The 21,842-nt window shown below is 41.0% G+C and overlaps 1 protein-coding gene across 3 annotated transcripts in view; it reads left to right on the forward strand.

Annotated features, from left to right (window-relative positions):
• The window catches only part of THUMPD2 (THUMP domain containing 2), a 35,695-nt gene that overhangs the window by 11,654 nt on the left and 2,199 nt on the right, over positions 1-21,842 (forward strand). Inside the window, exons 5-9 of one of the 3 annotated variants that reach the window (XM_045828841.1) lie at positions 1,989-2,041; positions 6,034-6,121; positions 10,783-10,854; positions 11,315-11,429; positions 17,156-17,264. In XM_045828841.1, the coding sequence (XP_045684797.1) occupies positions 1,989-2,041; positions 6,034-6,121; positions 10,783-10,854; positions 11,315-11,429; positions 17,156-17,264 (437 nt within the window). Of the gene's footprint in view, positions 1-1,988; positions 2,042-6,033; positions 6,122-10,782; positions 10,855-11,314; positions 11,430-17,155; positions 17,265-21,842 lie in introns of those variants that run through there. The other 2 variants (XM_045828843.1, XM_045828842.1) reach the window with 2 other exon arrangements.

Raw genomic sequence — 21,842 nt, forward strand, 5'->3', positions numbered from 1 at the left:
CAATGGCTTGAAGCAGAAGGAAGAAATAAACATTCGACCTAAACAGAACAAAGAAACAAGAATTCAAAAAAATGAGAGGCTTAGGAACTTCCAAGAAAACTTTAAACTTTCCAACATCCAAATCATAGGAGTGCCAGAAGGAGAAGAGGAAGACCAAGAAATTGAAAACTTACTTGAAAAATAATGAAGGAGAACTTTCCCAATCTGGCAAAGAAAATAGATTTTCAGGAAATCCAGGAAGCTCAGAGTCCCAAAAAAGTTGGACCCAAGGAAACACACACCAAGACACATCATAATTACATCATTCAAGATCAAAGATAAGGAGAGAATCTTAAAAACAGCAAGAGAAAAGGAGACACTTACCTACAAAGGAGTTTCCATAAGACTATCAACTGATTTCTCAAAAGAAACCTTGCAGGCAAGAAGGGATTGGCAAGTATTTGAAGGTATGAAAGGCAAGGACCTACATCCAAGATGGCTCTATCCAGCAAAGCTTTCATTTAGAATGGAAGGGCAGATAAGTGCTTCCCAGATTAGGTCAAGTAAAAGGAGTTCATCATCACCAAGCCATTATATGAAATGTTCAAGGAACTTATCTAAGAAAAAGAAGATAAAAAATATGAACAGTAAAATGACAACAAACTCACAACAATCAACAACCGAACCTAAAAAAACAAAAACCCTCTAAGCAAACAATTAGAACAGGAACAGAATCACAGAAATGGAGATCACACAGAAGGTTATCAGTGATGTGGGGGGAGGAGAATGGGGGAAAAGGTACAGGGAATAAGAAGCATAAATGGTAGGTACAAAATAGGTAGGGGGAGGTTAAGAATAGTGTAGGAAATGGAGAAGCCAAAGAACTTATATGTACGACCCATGGTCATGAACTAAGGGGTGGGGGGGATGCTGGTGGGAGGGGGTGTGCAGGGCAGAGAGAAATAAGGAGGGGAATGGGACAACTGTAATAGCATAATCAATAAAATATACTTTAAAAATATTAAACTCACCATTAAAATATAATAATAAAATCACACACAGTAAAATTTGTGACCAAAATTGACAGAAAAATAAAATCTTAACAAATTTTGTTCTGCAAAGTAACAGAAAAATTCAGAGGGAGAAGCTGTTCTTAATAACATCTGATATATAAAAATGTCAATATATCATATCTTTAGTACAAATTTGAAATAGAAGAGAATCGCAGTAAATAATTTTGCTGAAGTTGAATAATAAAAAATTGGAAGCTTTAGCTCTGATGATCAAGGAATTAAATTGACTAAAGGGAGTTCATCCCAGATCACTTTTCTTGATGAAAATTTATCAATACTGGAATAGTCCTGATTAAACTACATATATGAAAAGAAACCTTGGGGTGAAAGTGTTGGGGTTCATATGCTCCTGAGGTCACACAACAGAATTAGAATATTCCATAAACTTTATCAGACTACAAAAGTAAGATTCTGACTTTGATAATTTTGGGCTACTATTTATAACAGACATTCAAGTCCATTTTATGGTAATAAAAATAATAGAGAGGAGGAAGCTCACCTAAGATAGGCACCCTTGTTACAATATATTTGACCTGAAGAGAGTTTTCTGTTACACTAAAAGTATGTAGCCTTTGGTAGGCCTGTGTGGCCTCAACTCTTATTTGAGGTTAAATTAGGGGGGATTTAGGAAGTGTTCCCTAATCCCAATGCCGAAAACTCGGATCCAGTTATAAGTCAGAGAATCTTTGGGAAGAAAATTAATCTTGAGGTCTTCATAACATGAGTCTCCATATAATTTGTATTCCAAATTAACCTCAAATTTTTCTATGAAATGTACTTAAAACTTACTGCACTTCATCTCAAGAAAAATATTATGGAACATTTTTCCATATATCACATAAGGCCTTCTTTGGTTCAAAATGGAAGTTTTCAAATTATCAGTAATTTGGCAATGCATTTCCTGTTCCATTTTAACGTATGTATTTGTTCTTTCAGATCTTTATACATCTAAATGACATTTACTCTGTCGTGGGAATTCCTGTGTTCAGGTATATATTATATTCCAAGCTTCAGGTTTGTCCCTCAGGAGAGTTTGTAAAAGTAAGAACCTTATGCACTGCATTTCCATTGTGAAACATTGATATAACAGAGGGGGCTGAAGGCAAAGCATTCGAGTTCTTTACTTTAGCCAGTAAAGCGTTTTCATGAAGCTTAGTGGGTATGATTTGATCTGACCAGTTAAAGCTATGAAAGATTTTATCATAGTAATCCACTGATTATATAATTCATACTTAAAATTATATCTAATTATTTCTCTTATTAAGTGATTTTCACCAGCCTATATTTAAGCTGAAATTATTAGTCTGTTGGCATCTTAGAATTTTAATTAAAATAGAAAAACAACACAATTCTTAAAAATTCATCTCGAACATTAACTGTGTACAGCGATGCCACAGTGTACACATATAGCATAGTGGATAAGAACTATGGACTTTAGTTCTGCCTTCTGAACAGATTAACTGCAAATTTCGGCAGATTGTCATATTTCTCCACTATACAATGAGGAGAATAATACTGTCTTCTTCACTGCTTTGTGGGTGGGCTTAAATGAGATAACCTACGTGAAAATGCTTGGTACTATTTCTAGGACACAGTAAGTGTTGAATAAATTTCAACTGCTTTATTTCTGAAATAGATCAGCAACTAGGGAAGAAAAAGAGAAACATTTATTAGACTAGGATTAATTTATTCAATTAATTTCTGTTGAAACACCTAATGAATACTTAGTATATGCTAAACATTATGCTAGACATTCAAGGGGAGGAAGATGGATATTAAACTCAAGGAATTCAGTTTGGTGTGGAACAGATAAGTGATAAATGCTTGACTAGGGTCAGAAGAGGGGACCTGTCTCTGGTGGAGGATGGTAAGCAAAAGACATGGAGGAGAATCCCTTAATAAATCACTTCAATGGAGAATGGAGGAGTATCACTTACACTGAGAACACTAGGAAGGGCTCCTCAAATGGACAAGAGAAGGAAGGGACCTCACAAGCAAGGATTTGCATGTGCAAAGGCATGGAGGAATGAGGAAGCTTGATTTATGTGGGCACAGCAAGCAGTTTCAGTAGAGATGGGACACGGAATACACAGAGTGGCAGAAAATGAGACCCAACAATTAGAAACAAGTCATGAAGTGTCTTTGTAAGCTGTGCTGAACAACTTGGATCTTATTTAAAAAGCAGTAAATATTTGAAGCAACAGAGTGATATAATCAGATTTGTGATTTTTGTGATATTGCCAAGGAAATTACATCCCTGGTGTCATTCACTAAGGAGGAAATGTAGGGAAGGCAGTGTATTCAGTGAGCAGTGTCTGAGTAGATATTTCAAGTTATAGCTCAGGAGTGCAGGTGACAAGTCTAGGCTGGACGTGTAGATTAGGGCACCCAGTATATAGATGGAAAGTAGCCCAGGAAAATGAAGAAAAGTATTGAGATATGAAATACAGTGAAAGGGGTATGCTCAGTTTATACCTGTTGAATTTGCAGTAGTCTAGGTAGGTAAAAAGTGTGCAAACACACACTTAAAAATAAAGATCTTGCCCTGACTGGTGAGGCTCAATAATTGAGCACTGCACTGCAAACCAAAGGGTTACCAGTTCGATTCCCAGTCAGGACACGTGCCTGGGTCGTGGGCCAAGTCCCCAGTAGCAGGCACATGAGAGGCAACCACACATTGATGTTTCTCTCCCTCTCTTTCTCCCTCCCTTTCCCTCTGTCTAAAAATAAATAAAATCTTTAAAAATAAATAAACAAAAATAAACATCTCAGATTCAGATGACAAGTCTCAGCTAGAAATGTCGATGAGTGTCTTTGTCTTGATAGCAGATGGTGTGTAAGAGAATAAAGAAGAAATGCATATATGTGGAGAAGGGGATCAAAACCACAATTATTTTCATATTATGTAAAAGTCAACTCAAAATCAGATTAAACACATTAGCCAGATTCTAGGAAAGTAGAGAAATATTTTTATTTTCAAGGAGTTTATTTCTTTTTTTTAATATTTTATGTATTTATTTTTACAGACAGAGAAGGGAAGAAGAAAGAGAGGGAGAGAAACATCCATGTGTGGTTGCCTCTTATATTTCCCATACTGGGGACCTGGCCTGCAACCCAGGCATGGACCCTGACTGGCAATCGAACCAGTGACTCTTTGGTTCATAGTCCTGCGCTCAGTCCACTGAGCCACACCAGCCAGGGCTCAAGGAGTTTATTTCTGAAAAATTTCTTCTCCTAACTAATTTTATTAGATTGATATAATGGACCCTTTTGTTGAAGTAAAAGCAGGCCATTTGTCCAGGTTTATGAAAAATAACACATTCACTTTAGTCATGTGTTGATAGGTCTGGCTTCCATAAATAAAACCTCTATTGGTCAAAATATACACATAACTGTCAAAATTTTCAAAGGTTATCTATATAAATCCCTGATACTCAAAAAGGCACTTAGCAGTATATGGACAAAGACAGTTTTCCATACCAAGTCTCTGATTTTGGTGCCTAGAATGAAAAATAATCTCTAAATTCTGGTTTTAACTAATGTGTTTTATAGCAAGACAGTTGCCAAGACTAGCCTGTAGTATCAAAACTCACTGATCAAAATATTTCTAGTCATTCCACCTGCAAAGTTTATATACTAGATTCTAAATCTATGAATATAGTACTATCTGAATATGAATTATTATTATTTTTTAATGTTCACCCAAGGATATGTTTTTTTCTTATTGATTTAGATAGAGAGGAAGGGAGAGTAACATCGATGTGTGAAACATTGATCAGTTGCCTCCCATATGCTACCCAGCTGGGGATCAAACCCGCAAGCTAGGTATGTGCCCTGACCTGGAGTGGAACCCGTAACTTTTTGGTGTACGGGACATCGCTCCAACTAGCCAAGCCACCTGGCCAGGGCTGCAATGTGAGTTATTTTTTGAAAAACCTTTAAAAAATATCAAACTCCCATGGGTTTACCATGCAGAGCTTCCTCATTGTAACAGTAAATATACAATTATACTGTTTTATTTGAAAGGGACTAATTATAAGATTTTAAGAGGTTTAAAATAAATACACAAAAAACAAGGTAACAAAATCAAAGATGAGAAACAATGAGGAAAGAGACAGGCTTTGGAGAACACTGTGACTTCGAATAATGTTCAGAGAGGAGCCCTCTTAGTGTGGGTTGGAAACAAGCCTAACCCCAAAACAAAGAGTAATTTTTGAAATCATGTCTTCATATCTTAGGAACAAATTATGTAAATGAAATAGAAAAGTACATTGAAATTTCTAAGGGAATGCTCGTCCATTGCATTAGACACGTAGAAATAATATTTTAAACTTTTCTGCCAAATCCGGAAACACCGACAGCGGCACCGATGAGGTGGGGGTGAAGTGCAAAGGCATACGTATGTGATGGAGACCAGAGGACGCATCTGGGAGCCGGCGGCTTCGGTGCGAACAATGCAATGTCATGCTTCATTTCGTCTGTGCAGAAAGATGCAAATGAGGGAACAGCATACTTACACAAGGGACTTTTCATAGAAAACATATTTCACGGGTTAGCATCCATCCAGTCCTTCCTCCTATACTACACCTGACACAAAACAGCATATTCTTCTTGATAACTCCAGATCAGCAAACGAAGCGTCTTTTTGATATGGGAAAACGGAAGTATTTAAACACTTGTTTAAAATTTCCCTCATGTGTGATTAAATTTTATAAGTTAAACACAGACGGGTTTAAATTTTCATCATTTAAAAATTTTACCTTTCTAAAGTATCTCACTACCTGATTAAACAAGATGCCAGGTACAGAAGTTATTTTGATAAGGTCAAGTACGCCCAGCTTAGGGAATATTCAGTGTGTGTTATATGAACATGATAAGGCGATTCACAGGTATGGGCAGGCTACTCGTTTCTGTCTACATCAGGTTCTTCTTTAACATACAGTGTTAGTGGCTGTGTCATCAGGTCCCCCTTTCTCTGCAGGGCTCCCTTGGCCAGCCGGGCTTACATCAGGACCGCAGGGCTGCGGTCTACCGTTGCGTGGGCAATGGCCTCCGTCGCTGAAATTAAGGCAAGGAAACGTTCCCATTACGATGATAGCGAGGTCCTTTCCATAATTAACTTACACAGTCTCTTACTTATGGACATCTTGGTTGCTTGCTTTGTTTTTTCTCTCTTCTTTTCTTTTATCATTTTCTCTTGCTGTTCTTTGTTGCTGCTGTTGTTGCCATTACCCTTATGAAGTTCTGTGGTGATGTTTTTATATATTGTTAGACTTCTGAGAATATTTTGCCTATGAAAAGGTAAAAGGGTAGCCACATTTTATTCTTTCTAATGTTTTGTGTCGCGGTCACACAGCCTGTAAAGCCCCTACTTCTTAAAATTTAACCTTTTTTCTATGACCAAGATCTTGATTATTTTTTGGAAATGTTCCATGGGCATAAGAAAAAAAATTGTATTTTGTTAGTCAGTGTCTTCTGTATTCTTTACTTACTATTTTACAATCTGCTTAGTTTTGAAAGGCATTTGAAATATCACTGACATTTTTTAAGCTTTTGCATTTTTATCAGCTGCCTTATTCAGCCGCTCTGTAGTTTGCTACATACACATGTCTGTACTGCTTTGTCCTGAGTGGCTCCTTTAATTACTACATGCGTTCTCTTTGCCTGGAATAGTGAGTTAAAACCTAAATTTCACCATGTGTTATTAATATTTTCACTCCTTTCTTTTTCTTTGCATTTGCCTAATATTTCTGGACCCTCCGTTATTGTCAGCTTTGTTTTCAGCTCGCTTTCTGACAAGCACACGGCTCTGCTTGTGTCCCGGGCTTCCGGAGAAAGAGTTCAGGACTCGGACACACACCTGGCTGTGTTTCCCCTGTTTTACTCTGTTTCCCACTTCTTACAGTTCACTCTTTTCCTTTCTGCTAGGCTGACCAAGTTACTTCGTAATCATTTTCTTTTTATCCCTGAGGTTGGAGATTGTACCTTATCGTCCCAGCCCATGAATGGTTCCCTTTCCCAGCTCTCTCAATAGAACACACAGGACCCTACTGTTACTTTACAACCAGTGATCTACTTCGTCCTCTGATGGGACAGTTTTTACTACCAAGACACTCATCTTCCCCTTCTTCCCTGTCAGAAGATGAGACCTCTAGGCACTTTCCTCTCCTCCTGACCCACCGTTACTCCTTCTGCAGTGAGACCTTGGAAACACTTTATCTTCTTTCACTCCCAACCCCCGACTACTACATTGACCTAAATCATTGATCATGTATCAGATTCCCTTAAGGTATGTCTTGTCTGTTTCCACAGTTCTTATTTAGCACTTGTATTACCAGCCTGCCCTTAATCATCGGTAGAGTCGTGTACGACGAACACGTTTCTGTGCAAGCACACGAAGGTGTGCTGTGCTGCAGAGGGTGTCAGTCCTCACGGTGGGTCTCACGTTGTTTTTCCCCAGGAAGGGCCCCCGCTCTGGTCTGCTTGTTGCTGGCTTACGGTCCTCCCGTGAGTATTTCCCTCGCATGTGGTATTTTAGTAGCACACTATCGGAATTTCTGCCATCCTCCCGTCTCCTCCTTTCATCCCGGACGTGTCCCTCTCGGCTGGAGTTGCACTTCTTTCCTCTCAGCTGTCGGTGTGTGCTGTCCCGCTGTCTGTTAGCTGCCGGTGTGAGAGCCGAGTTCTCTGCGCCAGAGTGATTTTCTTTTCCTTTACCGCCACCTCATTCTTTCTGCTCAGAAACTGGTAAGACTTTTGTCTTTAGTCCTGTAAGGGTCAGGATTGTTACCAGAATATGCATGTGTGTCTTTTCTGTCCTGCTCATAACACGGGGAGTCTGACTGCCTGGGTTCTAATTCTGCTCCACCACTTGCTGACTAGGAAACTTTGGTTAAGACACTTAACATCTTTGTGCCTCAGTTTCCCATTTGCAAGATGAAAAGAATAATTTCATAAGGTCATGTGAGAGTTGAATGAATTAGCATTTATCAAGTGATTAGAACAGTGCCTACCATTAGAAAGTGTATAATATTAATGACTGCTATAGTAATAATTACAGTTATAATAATTATAGTTATAATAATTATTTGGACTCTCTAATGATTGTAAAATTTTTATTATTATTTCTCTAGCTCAGCCACTTTTTCTCATTATTTAATTATTACCTCAACTGCTTTGCATTAGAGACTTGAACCTAAAACTACTTTTTTCTGCTTCTGAAATTCTCTCTCTCTCTCTCTCTCTCTCTCTCTCTCTCTCTCCTCTCTCTCTCTCTCTCTCTCTCTCCATTTTGATCCTTTCCATTAGGTACCCTCTGGCAGAGGGAAACCTGACTGTCTGTCCACTGAGCACCCTGCTTCCTCTGTAGACAAGTCAAAGGACCACTGGGCCTAGAGGTGGGGTAGGTGTACTGCTTGCTCCTCATTGTTCCTTCCGCCCCAAACCTCTCAGTGCCTTTGAAGCACATGCCATCGGATTATTGCAGTCGTATACAGATCTCTTCCTGTCATTCCTATAAGAATATAGGCCATTATTCCTGTTGTAATTCTTTATGGTCTCACTGTCCACCCCATAACGTGACCCCTCAAAGTTTCAGCTTCCTTACCTCTAATGACCTGCCCTAGGTACATCCTGGACTTTACCATACTCGGAAGGGAATGCCTCCCCAAAATCTCACTTTCACGAAGCCTGCTGTTAAGCACCTTCTCTTTCCTGTTCACATCCTCCAGCACCCTAAGACAGTTCGGTAGCCCCTTGGGACCTCCAGCCTTCGACCCTACCACTGCCCAGTACTCATCACCTGTCCTCATCCCTCCCTCATGGCGTGGATTTTATTTTCTGCCATTACAGTTGTTTCCTTGCCCACACTTTTAACTCTCTTGATTCTCATTTGACATAAATATTCACCATGTTCTCCTCACCAAATTTGCCAGCATACTGGAATCAGTGCCCACTCACGTTGCCTTATTGCCATTCCAACATGGTGAATTGCCCTTGCTGCAGTCCACTGCTTGTGGACTGGATTCCAGTCCCTCTTACCTACCCACTGACTTTCTCCTGGGCCATTCTTATCAGCAGGTACACTTACTTGCTGTAATATCTTGCAAGTTTAAGAAAATAACTTTCTCCTGAACCCACATGCTCATCCAGCTACCACCCCCATTCTTTGTTTCCTTTTGCAGAAAAGCTCTTGAAACTGGTGGCCCACACTTGCCGTCCCGACCTCTCTTCCTCCCCCTCTCACTTGCTCCCACTCCCTTCAGGTTTCCATCAGCAGTGCTCCACCGCAACCGCTCGTCTCACACTGAACCCGTCAGCACTTCGCCACCAGCAGCACCCTCCTTCTTGAAATGGTTCTGGCCACTTTGTTTTGGGAACATGACACTGGGTTCTCCTCCTACCTGAGCGTGTGCGACGCTCGGCATGCGTTGCTAAAAGGTCATCTACCAAACGTCTGTACTTACGAGATCATCCGGGTCCGACCCATAGACTGTCTTCTGTTTTAACTTCTCTCGCTTCTGTATGCCTCATCCGGTTCTGGTGCCTTAAATACCCTTCGTAGACTGACACTGACTGCTCCCACGTTTACCCTGTAGCCCGAACCTGTCCTCTGAACTCCAGACTCCCGTGGCTCACGTGGTCTCCATAGGTGGTCCAGGAGGTATCTCACAATTACCACGTCCAGAACTATACTCTTGTCTCCCTTGAAGCTTCTCCTCCTGAAGTCTGCCCATTTCACTAACGGGCACCTCTGCTCTTCCAGTTGCTCAGGTCAGAAGCTTTATGCCTCTCAGGATGCTGCCATTCTTTAGCACTCCATGTCCAGTCCACCGTGTTGGCTCTGCCTTTCAGATATATCCGGAATCCAACCACCTCTCACCACTCCCACCAGTGCCACTCTTAATGTAAGCTACTGTCATCTCCTGGATCCCCTAAGTAGCCTCCCTGTTAACACTCTTGCCCTTCTGTTCTCTTCTCACAGATCATCTGGATGATCCCTTTGAAATGTAATGTCTTGTTACTTCCCAGCTCAGAACTCTCCAAGGGTTTCCCATCTTTTGAAATAGAACCAGAATCCTCACAGTACCTACCAGATCTGACATGCGACCCCCAGAATGGGAATGACTAGTGTTTTTCTCCAGATTTCCTGTTCTCTTCCCAGGTGCAGGCAGGATTACACTTTCCTGGCCCCTTGTAATTGGGTATGTCATGTGACTGACATGCCTTAGCCAGTTAAATGTTGGTGAACATATGTGTCACTTGCAGATGGCACCTTTAAATCCTAATGCATAGCTTGTCATGCTATTTTTCCCTCTGCCATAATGATGGCTGTGCACCAAATGGTGACCCTTTGTTCAATTTGACTTGCAGAGTAAGGAGCAAAAGCCCCAGGAGCCCTACTGTGAGCATGCAACATGAGGTTACAGCTGTTTAAACCTCTGAGATTGGGAGACTGTTATTACGTGCAGCATAAACCAGCCCGCCTTGCCCGTCCACCTCTCTGACGCCACCATGCACGTTCCCGCTCGCTCGCTGTGCTTCAGCCCCGTCCTGCCTGATCCTTGCACAGGCCACGCATGTACTTGCCTTGGAGCATTAACTACCTGAAATTCCTGAAGTGCACACAGGAACCTGTACTCTTAAAATACTGATTCCTCAAGGTTTATGTTTCTTTTATAATACTTTATTACAGTAGACTCAAGTACCAACTCAGTGTTTCTGTCCACAGGCTGGTGCATTGGTTTTAGATCCAATGTGTGGACTCGGAACAATACTTCTGGAAGCTGCTAAAGAATGGCCGGTAAGTTCTAAAGTCTGGTAAACTAAGAAATATATTTACTTTCATTGGTGTATGTATGTTTACTTATCAATTATTTACAAGTAGGTTGCCTTTTGGGGGCTATTATTTCAATTATCTGAGTCACTATTTTCTACTGTGAAATGGCTTATGAAGGGCTAATTAAATTGCTATGTTATTTTTTAATAGTATAATAAACACAATGTAATTCCAATGATTAGTCATGACAGATTATGCTAATCCCCAAATTCTGTAGTCATATCTTAATAGATTTTAAATTTTTAACAAAAATTTTTGCTATTGAAACCGTTTTAAAGAAATCCTATGAATTCGCTTCAGCCTGGATTAACACATCTATTGACTCCACTTCCATCATCTGAGAAAATGGCAGTAGGTTTTCTCAACTACAGAAAATATCTGATAGTTTTATTCATACCTAAAACACGAACTTCGTTCCTCGTAGGACGCGCACTATGTGGGTGCTGACGTCAGCGACGCACAGCTGCAAGGTGCGCGTGACAACCTGAAAGCCGCGGGCCTGGAGGATAAAATCGCGCTGCTTAAAGTCTCCGTCGTAGGTAAGACGTGAAAAGTGCAGACATTTGGGAAAATGAACTTACGCAAATATCTTTAGAATTATAATATAAAAGAAGACTCACTTTACATAAATAGTGAATTGTTTATACCTTGTAATCTATTGGTGAGGCTAATACTCAGTTTACTTCCGATATTATAATTGTAACTTTTCTATTTTTTGAAAGATTCATGACTGGAAACAACATTTATATAGTTTCCCTAAGCATTTAAGTCAAACCATGCTTTCTTAAGATCACTTCACACAGTGTTTATTTTCTTCACTGGTTTGGTTTTACCTTTGTTGATACCATGAATCCCTTGTTCAACAGTGACAGGTGTGCGGATGGCACACCTTTTTTCTATACTAAGTGCAGGCATGGACTTTAGATTCAAAGAGACTGAGTATAGATTCTGGCTCCACTATCGTTTCTAAACTGCTTGTCCTTCAGCGAAGTACTGGACCTCTCTGCACTTTCTCATCTACAGTGTGAAGTAGCACCTTCCCCCTAGAGCTGTGCTGAGGGTTTATCACAGGAGCACACACTGTGTGGCACCAAACACACCGCCTGAGGTACGGGCCTGCGGGCATGGGGGTGTTCAGGACGCTAGCACACTTCATTCTCTTTGTGCACTTTTGTGACTTTAGTCTTTCTAATTTCAGTAACATTTACTTTATTTCATGATCCTTAACTCATGCAAAAGGAGGTGGTTCTTTACCATACAGAAATTACATGTGTTTTTTTATAAAGTATATGATTGTCAAACCACTATGCTGTATACCCTAAACCAATACAAAATAATATTGAAAGGAAACTATAACTGAAAAATCAATTGGAAAGAGAGATTGGCCATGAGTTGAACGTTGCTGGGGCTGGGTAATGGAGGTTAATGGTACTGTTCTCTTTACTTTTGTATATGTTTGAATTTTTTCTAAAATTAAAAATTTTAAATATAAAATCTAAAGAAATTGGTGTATTTATTCCTAAACTTTAAACATCATGAAAGTTTGGAACCAAATGGTATTATATTACAGGCTGTCTTAAGAAATGAATAGACATTGGTTAGGCTTTTTTCTTTTAATCTACTGATGTAGGCTTTTTTCTTTAAATCTACTGATGTAGTTTTTTAGTATCAGATGGGGTGCTATAATATTTACAGATTTGAGCAAAAGAAACAAATGTATAGTTAATTAAAATCACAAAACTATACACAGATTAAAAAGGGAGAACATTTTCACTCCTTCCAATTAGACATTCTATAGCCTGTCATACATTTCTTCAGTGAAAGAGTTATAACAAGATTATTGGTAACAATTGCTTTGTTCTCAGGTGTCATTCATTTCTACCCTTGTAGGAGTAAGGCTACATTGGTTTCAGTATCCCCATGCTGGGCTAGTTACATTTTCTTTTGTATTAGTGTGAGTTTTCCTCTAATACCCTTCCTGGCCCCAGTGTTTCAGCCAGGTGTCCTGTGGCCCATGCCGTATTTGCAAGGTGCATCAGGCTGTCAGGCTGCCTATGGGCGGGGGTGGTGGAGGAATAGGAAGCAAATGTGGGACACAGTGAGTTAGGTGTCAGTGATATATGTGTAGGAAGTAGAGGATAAGAAGTTTACCATAGGGAGTTGATTGTTTTTGCTACAATGCTTTGTCATTTATTGTATAGTATGAATACTTTCCCATTGTTTAGTAACACTGCTATTCTGTAACATTTAGCAGCAATATTTTTGAGTGCCTATTTAATGAAAAAGTGAATACAGTGATCCCTCACCTATCACAGGAGTTATATTCCTGAGACCCCCGAAATAGGTGAAAATCTATGAAGTAGTGGCGTTATATTTATTTTATTATTTATATATATTTTTAAGGCTTTATAAACTCTTCCCACACTCCTATACACCTTTCCCACACTCATAAACACTTCATATGCTCTTAAACACTTTCTACACTCTTAAACCTACGTGATTTTAACAACATATAAATTCTGTATGGGTACTCACCAGTGAAGTACAGTCGTCCCTTGCTTTATCACGGTTCACTTTTAAAAAGCCTGTGATACAGTGAACCACAATAAGTGAACCTCGATACAACGAGGGACAACTGTACAGCAAGTGTTCACTTAATGTTGATAGGCTCTTGGAACTATAGCAGAACGGTGTATAGTAAAACCAATTTTACCACAGGTTAATTGATATAAGCAAGAGTCCGGTTTCTACAGCATCTCATCTACTTTATAACAAAATGATACTACATGAAATAACCTCATTCGAGGATCTGCAGTGCTGAGTTTTCATTTGTCAAGAAAGCTGATGATGAACACATCTTGAATAGAATTTCTATTGACATTTACCATCCACTGTGAGGGCCATGGTGATATCACTGACCAGACAAAGCAGATCTCTTTGTAGACACATCTAGCATTTACTTTAAAGCAGACTGGTTGTTTTAAGGACACTGCGCCCAAAGCCAGCTACTTCTCATGCGCAGCTGAGGAAAATGCACTTAAACGGTGCCCTGGGAAGCATGACTTTTGTTTGAGTCAAATGACTACTCTTCAGTGAATTTTGCTCTTTTTTTTTTTTTGAGTTTCTGAGAAAGCCATTTATAGACATCTACAACTAAATGCAGGCTTGAGAAGGATAAAGAGATTCTTAGGAAAGCACTCCCTGTTCAACCTTTGTGTACCTTCTTAAATTCTGAAGTTCATGTTTCACAGAAGTTCTATGATAGCTATAAAAGAAAACATTAAGCAAAAGCTCAAAAACAGCCCTGGCTGGTGTAGCTCAGTGGATTGATTTCGGGCTGCAAACCAAGGGGTCGCCAGTTCGATTCCCAGTCAGGGCACATGCCTGGGTTGTGGGCCAGGTCCCTGGTACAGGGCACGTGAGAGGCAACCACACAATGATAATCCTCTCCCTCTGATTCTCCTTCTCTTCACCTGTCTCTAAAAATGAATAAATAAAATCTTTAAAAAACTCAAAAATACATTCAAATCTTATAAAGCCTTAAGTATTTGTTACCTATTAGTATCACCTTTATAGATTTAGTAAAAGATAGTTTTCCTGTGACTGCTGATCACTTACATACCATTGCCTGTGGTAGCTGTGTGAACTCAAGGGGCCTTGAAGAAGCATACTTGTGTCACATGCGAAACACATAAGAATTTGGTACTTACTCTTGGCACCCTTGGGCAGTGGCTGTCTGCAGGAAGACGCTGTCCCTTCCTGTGGGGGCAGCCGTGGGGATGAGGACGAGGCGCTGTGTGTGACAGTCGATGCAGGTCACAATGGACAGCAAAAACTTGAAGGCGGCCCTTGGGGGGCTGCAGTTCAGACCAGGCAGAGGTTCTGGAGAGGACATGCAGCGGCCCTGATGAGAAGCATGGGTGGCGACAGGACACTATGTCAGGGCAGCGCCCAGAGCAGCCGTGTGCCACCCACATCCTTCAGATCCACGGGGAAGCTGCAGCGGCAGCTGTGCAAGGACAGGTTTACCACGTTCAAGCGCATACCCACGTTTGGAGTAACTTCATCCAGACCAGCAAAAGAGGACAAGTAATCAACATGCACAAGGCGTGTAAGTGGTCACTGTGGCATCACATACACCAGCCCTGACCTCATAATAGCTGATGTCCTGCTGTCGGCCTGGAGGCTGTCAGCTATGCAGTCTGTGCCTGACCAACACACCCAGGCACGGTGACCTAAGTCAGCCAAGAGCTTGGTGCTGACCAGGCTGCTTCCTTTGAAGTTCGTGCAGTTATCCATCAACAGTTGTGAGAAAAAAACGGCTCCACCTAAAGCTTGCCACAGGCTGTGCTTTTTGCCTACCATTATGCCCCACTTCAGGTGCAAAAGGGATCTGTTTGCACACATGGAAGACCTAGTGTTCTTCCGGAGACCACCAGTGGAGGCTTACAGCAGTACCGGAGCAGCACCAGCTTGTGACAGGATGGACATCCCTGCGTTGGGGACAGAGGATGGGGAGAGCTCAGCAGTTAGTTTTTGCAGACTCTCGGAGAGGGGGCCCAAGTTAGTCAGGAGAGCAACCTCCGGCAGCTGTCAGGCTGCTCTCCTAGGCTGACCGGGGAAACACTGCATGTGGGAGGGCTCAGGCCAGATGAGCCACTATGCAGAGGCCTGGACACTGGGGAAGTCCTGAGTGCTTCTGAATACCCGAGGTCCCTTAGACGTCAGCACCTTTGACCCATACCCGATGTCGTAATGCTGTCAAGGGCATGCTGACCATCCATTCTGTTCTGGAACACATATGTGCTACTGTGGACCCAGGCAGTCTGATCTGTTGCGGAACATTTTTACCTATGAGAAAGCCCTTTGTTTGAGCCAGGAACTGATTTTTGTATAAATCTGTGGCATTGCAGCATGCTTTTCACACAGGTGCACAATTTGTTGGTAGCTATTAGAATGTAAAAGGGGCATAGTTTTTTTAAATTCTCACCCAAGGATATGTTTATTGCTTTTAGAGAGAGAGGAAGTGGGGGAGAGGAGAAACATCAATGTGAGAAACATCAATCAGTTGCTTCCCGTTCATGCCCCAACCTGGATTGAACCCACAACCTAGGTGTGTGCTCTGACCTGGAAATAAACCCACAACCTTTGGTTTACAGGGTGAGGCTCCAACCAACTGAGCTGCCCAGCCAGGGCAAAACGGACATAGCTCTGACCAGCAGTCCCCCTTTAGGAATCTTGTGTAGATAAGCTAAGATGTGTATAAAATCAAAGCGTGGGGATGCTCACTGGTAAATCACAGCAGCACTCTCCCTGGCACTGCAACTGCCCAAGCAAAGCTGCAGTGACCCTTTGGGGCATGTGGTAGGGGGATCCCTGCATCCACTGGGAGACTGGACTTGGTGACCTCAAAAGTTCATCTATTTATAAGCTCTTAAAGACAGGTGACAGCCTTCCTAGTGTTATTTTCTTCTCTAACTCCCTCTGTCTCTCCTCTCCGCACAAGCCATGGAGCTCCATGGAGAAGGTGACCAACACCAGGGGTCGGTGTCGAAGCCTTCCCATGGTCGCTGAGGTGTCTGGGGCCACCTCTCTTGCTTATGCTGGTGGGGAAGGAGTCCAACAGCATACCTTATACAAAAAAAAGAAGCAGCATAATTAGTAGGCATAAAATAGATGGGGAGAGATAAAAATGGTATAGGAAACAGAGGACTCAAAGAACTTATATATACAACCCATGGACATGAATTAAGGGGGGAATGCTGGAGGGTTGGGGCGGCATGGTGGAGGGGGGATAAAGGAAAAACTATAATAGCATAGTCAATAAAAAATACTTAAAAATAGATCTATATGTGCAAAATTTTAAAAATAGCTGTGAAAAGAAAAATGAAAGCTACAGAATATAATTTTTGTAAAAGGTTCTTCTAGACAACATAATGTATTTCTTCTTGGTACTGGCAATTTTCTAGTCATGTAATATGTTTAAAGAATTGAATTTTCTGGTTAATTTAAAATTCTGCTTACTTATGTCATATTTTATCATACCTGAAAAACCAATTTTCAAAGAATGGAATATAATTACTGTACCATTTATCTTCAGTAATTCTAAAAGCCTTTCAGAAACTTGTAATTTCTTAGAAATAATATTAGCCACCCTAAATTTTATTTAATATGCAAACATAATCCCATGTACTTTAATTTTCTCACATTTAGATTACAAATACTTGAACTCACTGAATAGGATTCTCTAATTTCTGTATTTCAGAATTGCCATTGCCTTCAGAAAGTGTCGATGTTATTATTTCTGACATTCCATTTGGGAAAAAGTTTAAGTTAGGAAAAGACATCAAAAGCATTCTCCGAGAAATGGAAAGGTAAGGTGTTGAATTTATTTCCGTAATTTTGAGCTATTGGACATTTAGACAAAATGTATCACAGCTCTTCAGTTTAGATTTTACTGCATTTTAGTAATTTCCTAGAGTTTGTGTAGCTTAATTTTCTAAGGTTTTAAATCAGAAATTTATCATTGAAATAAATAATTATTCCATATCATCTTACACTATGTTTCATTCAGAAAAAAAGTTATTATTTTTTTTACTGCCTGAAATTTGTGTATCTGAAGTGGTGACCGACATGTCAGTCACTGAGCTAGGTAATTTACTTCTAATCAGCACAAAACCCAGCAGTCGGTGTGTTAATCCTCCCCCCACCGCCCCCCCTCCCCCCGCACCTCACAGACGGGAGTCTGGTGCCCAGAAAGATGAACTTTCTCAGGATCATGCAGCTACTACACAACAGAGCAGTCACAGAAGGACACAGTGACACAGGAAAGACAATGCCTTTATTGTTGACGGTGCAGTGAAAGTGCAGAAGTGTTCTTCATGTTGTGGTTGCTAAAGTTGACCTCGGGGAATGCAATTCAGAGAAAGTGCTTCTTTGAGAGGTTCAAACAGTAGGTCCCGAATCTGTATTTTTAAGATCATTTAATGTATTAGAGTGAGGAGAGAACCTAGAATGCATAGAGGAATGAAAGGACGTGAATAAGCGGTCAATTCTTATTAAATTGTTTCAGCTGAGCATTAGATAGAGCAGGGCAACATAAATGTTCAACAGCCTGTATATAAATCACATCACCAATTGAAAAAGCGAATCACGTGGGCCTGGGGTGGAGAAATTCAATGTCAAGCCTGATGTTCTGTAAGGAGAAGTAAAGCTTGATGGGAAGTCTTAGTTCAACTGAGAGTCATCTCACCTCATTCTTACCACCTGGGTGCTCCTAACTTCTTTTTGGAGTATCTTACTTCTAAGCAGCTTGCTCTGTTAATACAGTTACCTAACTCTTGAAATGTTGCCTGAGATCTTTTTTGGGCAGCAGCTATAATGCGGACACTTCCTGAGCCCCTGTACTCCCTTCTGCCTGGTGCCACACCCCCCACAGCAGCTATTGCAACCCCGACTTCCTAGGAAAATTATTTCAGGAGCTTTTGAAAAACACTGGTGCCCACTCTCCATCTCTCCTCTCCGAGGCTCTGAGGTCATTGTCAGTGTTCCCTACCGCTCCCCAGCTGATTCTTTTGTGCAACCAGAGTTAATAACCACAGGCTTTGCATCTGACTAGGTATTAATAATTCACCAGCTGTACTCTTAAGCCAACTCACTATTATGTGAGTAGTGACTTACATTTAACCTTGATAGAACTTTCCAGAAACAACGGCTTAACCTAACAATCAAATGCTGCGTATTTTAGGCATCTCCACAAAGCAGTGGAGGGCAGGGTTTTGAGTAGTCAGTCCTTATCAGCCTGACTTTCTCTCGGCTGGTTTTGGTTTTTCTAAGTAATTGAAAATGAGACAGTGATAGATATGACTGCCCTCACATTGTGGCAGTAAATTTAAATATTTATCTAAGAATCAGGAAGATATTCAAAATTTTCCACATCATTCAAGCGCCTCAGCAGGATGAGTTTAAAGTGTATGCAGTTGGACATAAGAACCTTCTCCTGCGATCAGGCATCCTTGCCTCCTGCCCACAGCCGTTACGGTTTGACTTGACTGTGGTTTGAGGTTTTACGTGCCTTGAGAGAGCGGTGAAGGGTACAGGCCTCGAAGCCAGGTGCCTGGGTTCTAGTCTTAGCTCCGTTGCTAGTAGTTCTTCAATCACAGGCCCATTGCTTGGCCACTTTGTGCCACTTTTTAAAATAATAGTACCGACCTTATAGTGTAGTTCTGAGGATTCGGTGGATTTAAACCTCTAAGAGCAGTGCTGGGACCTACAAAGTGCTGTCAGCTAACTGTAACTGTTAGCTCGTACCTGACTTTTTAGTGCAAACCACTTCAGGCCCTTTTCGGAAGTGGGTGGAAATATATAGAAATGTACTTACACACATGTAACTTTTCTCCCAGTGGTTTATGAATAGTTTAAGGCTACAGATAGAAAACGGAAGGGAAAGGGAATTGTGTGAGTAAAAATAAGAAAAAATACAAGAGGCCAGTAAAGCTGTTTATAAGAGGCAAGAAGTAGTTGGTCCTGTGTGTAAAACAGCACTGGACTCTTCGAGAAAGAACACGCAATCAGAATTAACGACTGTCGGACCAACGATTGCTCTGGCAGCGTGAGCTCGCACTCTCGGCTCGATTATTTCCTGCTCTAATTTATTTCATTAGCAACCATTTCATGAGGACAGAGCATTGTGAGTAATTCAGAGAAGCATGATATTGTAACTTTCCTCTCAAATATAATCTTGGAAAACATACGAGCAAAATTAGAAATTGAACTTGCTCACCTAGAAGAAGTCACTGTGTGCCCAAGAAGCTTGAGATGGATTCATTGGAGAAGCAAGATTTCAGTGAAATTTAGAAATTTGGAAAGAACGAGAAAGGAAGCCATGCAATGTTTTATACATAAAGATGTTCAAGAAGTATTTCTTGAGTAAACGCTTCGGAAGGCGGGTGCTCAGAACAACAAATACACCAGGTTGCTGCGAACGGAGAGTGGGGTGGAAGGTTAAAGCTTAATGCGTTCCAAGGTCAAATAATTCACAGCCATTTGTACCCTCTACACCTGCTCTTGCAGGTTCACAGGCAAAAGGGAAATCTCTTTTCTGTTGTTTGACACAGTTTCCCCAACTTATTGGCTATGGAATTCATTTTCTACAGGAAGCCATATATCATACCATCGCTAGTATTCAGAGGAATACAATTCGGGAAGTGTTGCTTTATAAACTCTAAATAGTTTTCTTAGTAAAAAATAATGTGTATATGAACATGAAAAGATGTCTAGAAGGATATTTATCAATAATGTTCATCTCTCAGTAGCAAGATTTCAGGTGATTTTCACTTTCTTATCATTTCCATTATTTGAAAAAAAAAATCTACAATGACAACTTAATGAAAGTTCCACTAGTCCTCTCTCATATTCATGTGTATATACACACACACATATATAATATATATAATACACCATTAGGTACATGTTTTCAATTTTAAATAAATAGGAGCATCCTTAAGTTTCTGTACTGTAACTTGCTTTTTTTCACTTAGGAACATGTCATGAATCTCCTTTCTGATAAGTTGTTATAGTGTATATCATAATTTTTCGTGATTACCATAGACAGTATCACATACACACACACACACACCATTGTATAACCCATACCTATGGATGTGCATTTAGGTAATTCCCAATTTTTCATCTTCATAAAGAACAACACTCGGAACATCCTTGTACAGTTTTCAAAGTTAATGTGACCAAGTTACTTAAAACCAGAGTGCCTTGGTTTCTACATCTGCACAATGGTAATGCTAAGAGGACACACTTGAAAGGACACGTGTCAGGATTAAGTGATATATAACAATGTATCCAAAACAGCCTGGAATCACTGTATGGTCACTGTTACTCTACTACTTCTACTGTTACATCCTCTTAGAATAATTTCCCAGAAGTGAGACTGCTGGGTCAAAGGTTATACATGTTATATTTTTAATACATTATTGTTAAACTGCTGTTTAAAAAAAGTTATACCAGTTTCTATCTAAGCAGTACTCATTTTCTCATAACCTTGCCATACTCAGGGTGGCAGGGTTTTTATTTCTGTTAATATGTTCTATCGTGTTTATTATTTTAATTCTGTGTTCTTTGATGTGTGTAGAGGTAGTTGAGTGTTTTCCTGTTTCTGCCCCGTGGTACACAGCCTCATCTGCCCCCACCCCCCACCCCCTCAGTGGAGCGCCCCAGCAGGAGAGGCTCCTCTCTTCCAGCCAGGATTCACCCTCTCGGTTCCTGCCTCCTCACGGACCACACTCCGCCCACTTCATCTCCTCTCTCCGCAGATTCAGTCATCCCTCCCTGGACACTGTTGGAGGCCCTGCGTGCCCCACACACTTCTTGCTAGGCCCTAGGGATAGAGCTGCGGATAGGATAGAGTCCCTGCCCATGTGGGGCTTGCATTCCAGTGTGGGCAGGCAGATTGTTCATAAATGAACAGGATAATTTCCAGTGGTGATAGATCATGTGAAGGAAATAAAACAGAATGTTTTGTGGGAGAGTGACTAAGAGAGAAGCAGTGGCTACCTCTCCCAAGGCCTCTCCCAGGAGACGGTATTTGAACTCTGGGGCCTGAATGATGAGAAGGGGAATGAGTGATAAGTGCAGAGTGGACAGCAAGGCCAGATGTTCTAAGACAAGAAGCAGCTTGTTGAGTTCGAGCCTCTGAAGGAAGGTCAGCCGCTCAGACCATGTGAGCGAAGGGAAGCAAGCAGGCAGTGGAGTGGGAAAGTAGGGGTGAGGGTCAGCTCACGTAGGAGTTCAGAAGGTGTTTGAAGTAGAGTGGAAGTGAGAGTTAGCTGGGGTTTACATGTGTTTTCTGAGTGGAAACTGGGAAGGGGGAGTGGGGAGAGTGACAAGCGTGGAGAGGACCTGTCGGGAGATTGTGCAGTGGTGCAGGTGGGATCTGA

Source organism: Phyllostomus hastatus, unplaced genomic scaffold (assembly GCF_019186645.2).
Source record: "Phyllostomus hastatus isolate PE091 unplaced genomic scaffold, TTU_PhHast_1.1 phas_scaffold_78, whole genome shotgun sequence".
Taxonomy (NCBI): Eukaryota; Metazoa; Chordata; class Mammalia; order Chiroptera; family Phyllostomidae; genus Phyllostomus; species Phyllostomus hastatus.